Source organism: Toxorhynchites rutilus, chromosome 1 (genome assembly GCF_029784135.1).
Source record: "Toxorhynchites rutilus septentrionalis strain SRP chromosome 1, ASM2978413v1, whole genome shotgun sequence".
Classification (NCBI taxonomy): Eukaryota; Metazoa; Arthropoda; class Insecta; order Diptera; family Culicidae; genus Toxorhynchites; species Toxorhynchites rutilus.
In genome coordinates this window covers 17,295,526-17,299,064 of record NC_073744.1, presented here as the reverse complement: position 1 = coordinate 17,299,064, position 3,539 = coordinate 17,295,526, and the positions used below count along the sequence as shown (strand labels likewise).

The 3,539-nt window shown below is 39.0% G+C and overlaps 1 protein-coding gene across 2 annotated transcripts; it reads right to left on the bottom strand.

The window, feature by feature from the left end:
* Positions 1-230: 230 nt before the first annotated feature.
* LOC129762485 (uncharacterized) lies at positions 231-1,414 on the bottom strand. 2 transcript variants are annotated; one of them, XM_055760789.1, is made up of 4 exons: positions 966-1,414; positions 633-910; positions 467-564; positions 231-413 (listed from the first exon to the last, which is right to left on the bottom strand). In XM_055760789.1, the coding sequence occupies exons 1-3, from the start codon at positions 1,311-1,313 to the stop codon at positions 474-476; spliced, it is 717 nt and encodes a 238-aa protein (XP_055616764.1). In that variant the 5' UTR covers positions 1,314-1,414; the 3' UTR covers positions 231-413; positions 467-473. The 2 variants fall into 2 exon arrangements, with proteins under 2 accessions (XP_055616764.1, XP_055616763.1); XM_055760788.1 differs by having other exon boundaries at positions 231-564; positions 966-1,413.
* Positions 1,415-3,539: the final 2,125 nt, after the last annotated feature.

Here is a 3,539-nt window from a genome sequence, read left to right as displayed (position 1 = left end):
ATAATTCCTCTTTGAAGAAAATCGTAGAAAACACAGGAAAAAATAATGATATTGTTAGCAACTAGAGACTTGAGGCTTTTCAACAAACCCAAACTCGTCTTGGTTAGATGTGATTTTCATGAAGAGAAGCCGATTTGCATTTACTAGTTGAGGGAACACACCCTAAATCGGACAAACCAACATCATCTACCCTACATGTTTTCAGATTTTTCCTTTATTTATTTAATTAGGCTCATGTGGATAAAGAGCCATCATCAAGCAGTACATTTTTAATCTATTTGAATATATTATAACTACATAATGTTCTCAGGTTGTATTCAAAAACTTCCGTACAAAACACACGAATGTCGCATTGGAAACGATTCTTAATAGAAAATTTAAGAAGTTTTGTAAATTTCTCCTTCGCCACAAAACTGAAACAAACAAAAATGATGAAAGATTGGAATATATCATTCTCGTACCGCACATTTTATTCATTCTATCTTCAAACTCATTAATTTCAAACTCTTCGACTGGATACCAGGGAATGAGTATCTCGGGCCCATTTTCGAAAAGTCCTCGTAGCTGAAAAAAAACAAACATAAGTGATTCAACAGCGTCCCACAAATCCCAGAGTTAGGATCAACATTTACGTCACTTCGAAATTCGACTCGAATCCGGCCTTTGTAGCTGCCACCTGTGAAGCATCCGCGGAGAAATTGGTCGCCGTTAATTTGATACCGAAGGCCCTACAAAGAGGAACGCGAGCTTTCAGAACTTCCGTTGCGATCCCTCGTCCTCGGTAGCGTCGATTGATGGCCAGCCCGAAGGCTGTTAGGTAGTGATTCACTTTATAGTGTTCGAACAGGTTGAACTGCTGGGTCATGTACTCATTTGTAGCCACTATATCCCGAAGGGCGGCGTTTTGCAACTGCGTGAAGGTAACGAACGGAAAAAAAATCGTGAAACTCGATATTTTTCCCTACCTTCCACTCCTCTTTTCCATCCGATGTCTCAACATAAAGCAGATTGGCTCCCACAATCTCATCCGAGCCTTCCTTGTAACAAACAAGCGTCATTTTCTGCTCGAAACACCATTTACATAAAACCACAATCTCGGCCATCGCAAGATCATCGCACGATATTCGTTTATTTTGACAGAATGGAGCGTCTTCGACGAAATTCTCCCGATAGTGTTTAATCACATCGTCGTACCGATCTTCGGTTAAATCCTCCACCCGATACGTCACCAACCTATCGCTCTCGGCATCTTTCGCCTCGAAAGTGTACCAAACGGTTGGAATCGGGGGTTCCTCTGGTCGCGTCCAAACCATGCTACCACTGCCAGATGACGAAATCAAACTGAGGTGCACTTCGGACACAGAGTGTCACTTTGCGTCACACCACACTTCCCCCACTGCTTCAGAGATAAGATGCTCACATAACGGTCTGCGATCGCAAACGACGAGAGATGATAATACTTCAGATTCATTCTACTCTCTATGACTGTGTGCGATATTGTACCTAATTTCGGAATATGTTTAACGCATGCGCATCTTCTCATCTCTATCACGCCGAATCCAGCAGTATTTTTGCATCTGCTGCGGAATCAATCGGTAACCTCTACTAGTACACGTGTTGTAGAACTTAGAGTTTTATAGTTTGTATTGCGAATTGATTTCATTTCAAGCGGTTAAATGGAGTCGAAGCAAAACATCTTGTCTTTGAGCGTTATAATGTTTGTAACATTGTAAATCATTATATATAATATTGGAGAAGTGTGTAATACGCACTCCCTAAGCGAGAATGGATTTATCTTGATCGTGCTCTTTAAAATTAAGGTAACAACTAATCTACGTACTGATTAGTTAACCCTCAGTCATCTGTAATCATTCTGTATTTTAGATACTGAATGACAAAAGTGCTACGAATTTTATTTTGTAAGGTGCCCAAATTCTATATTTTCCAATCATACGGTGTTCAATGGCCCAGCAGAAGTATAATATGCTCATAAGTTGTTTCTCTCAGAGACTATAAAGCTCACAGAAACAGCTTGTATGAATGAGAGATTCCATCAATCTGTTCACTTCATGCCCACCAGCGAAGAGAAGAACCCGTTTCTCCGGTGAGCGTGTTCTCACAGTATTCGTGCATTAATTCTCCAATTCGCGCTCTTTTTTTCCTAAATTCTATGAGCACATAATCACCCCTATTCTGTATTTCGATCGATTCGAAATATTCCGAACAGCTTGATAAAATTCCGTTCGAGTTGTTTTTGCATTTCGTTCGATCTGTTTTTCTTCGAACATTAAATGGGCAAAACGTTTGAAATAGGGAAGGCGAAATTATAACTCGAACGAAATAACGGTTTCGAGCGAAATGGAAATCCGTCGGAATACAGAATAGGGCTGATTATAGATGCCAGCTTGATAGACATGTTTGCGATTTGAAGACATTTAATTTTGTGAAAACATACTGAGGTCATTTAAAAGTATGTGAAAACAATTCTTTGTGCGATTTATCGAACATGATTTAGAAATATCGTGATGGTTTGCTCATTTTTGTTCATAGTGATTACATTTGAAGACATTTATTCGTGTCATGCAGATATATTAGAAAAAATCATCTAGCATCCCTCACATACAAGCTATTTCTCTCGTGAGAATGTAATCCGGCCGTGAGCGAGCAAATTGCCTCAATCGAAGGTATGCCGTACTGCCCGATGGTGAGCTGAGTCCGAAAATAAATATGACTCACAGTTATGGCCTCTGAATCGATTTCAAGTAACAAAAACCTTATAGAAATGATGTAGAAAATTACATCGAAAATCGCTTTCAAAGAAAATTATTCTTCTTCATTTTTAAAGCATGTTACAAATGTAAAACTTGCATGGTAGGATTCTATCGATGATTAGAACAATTGCCTATAACCATTGCATTTATATTCTTGCTGGCTTACGAGAAAATCAGGCGGATCAAATTGCCCGGCAGACGCGTTTTAGACACATCTCCTCTACTAGTATAACATAGTGTATAAAAATAAAAATTATTACCCGATCGGATCGTAATTTTGCATTCTGTATCTCGTTCGACTTTAAATTACCTTGGACTTCCGTCAAAACTTTAGTCATAATATAAAATCATTATCAGATACAATTTCGTTCAAGAGTTTTTGCCACTTGCAGAGAATGTGTTACTCTGTAACATAGAATACATATTTGGTACGGGGTAGCTAATTTTCGTTTATATTTTTGTTTCATCGTCCGAATACGTAAAATGTTGCAATGAAGTTCATTGAAGATTTTATTTTTTGTTTGAACACACGTTCTGTAATGTCATGACAATGCTTTGCGTTACGGCTTGGCATTAGCAAAGACTGTGTCGGCATTGCTGATGATAGCTTCTCGCACCTGTTTATTGTGTCGTAGGACTCGCAGTCGTTCGGTGTCTTCCTTCGGGTACATGTCGGCCATGAATTGTTGGCATAGCTCACTACATCGTAAAATGACGTTGTCATGACCGTGTCGAATCATCATACGATGATCATTCTGTTTATTTCGT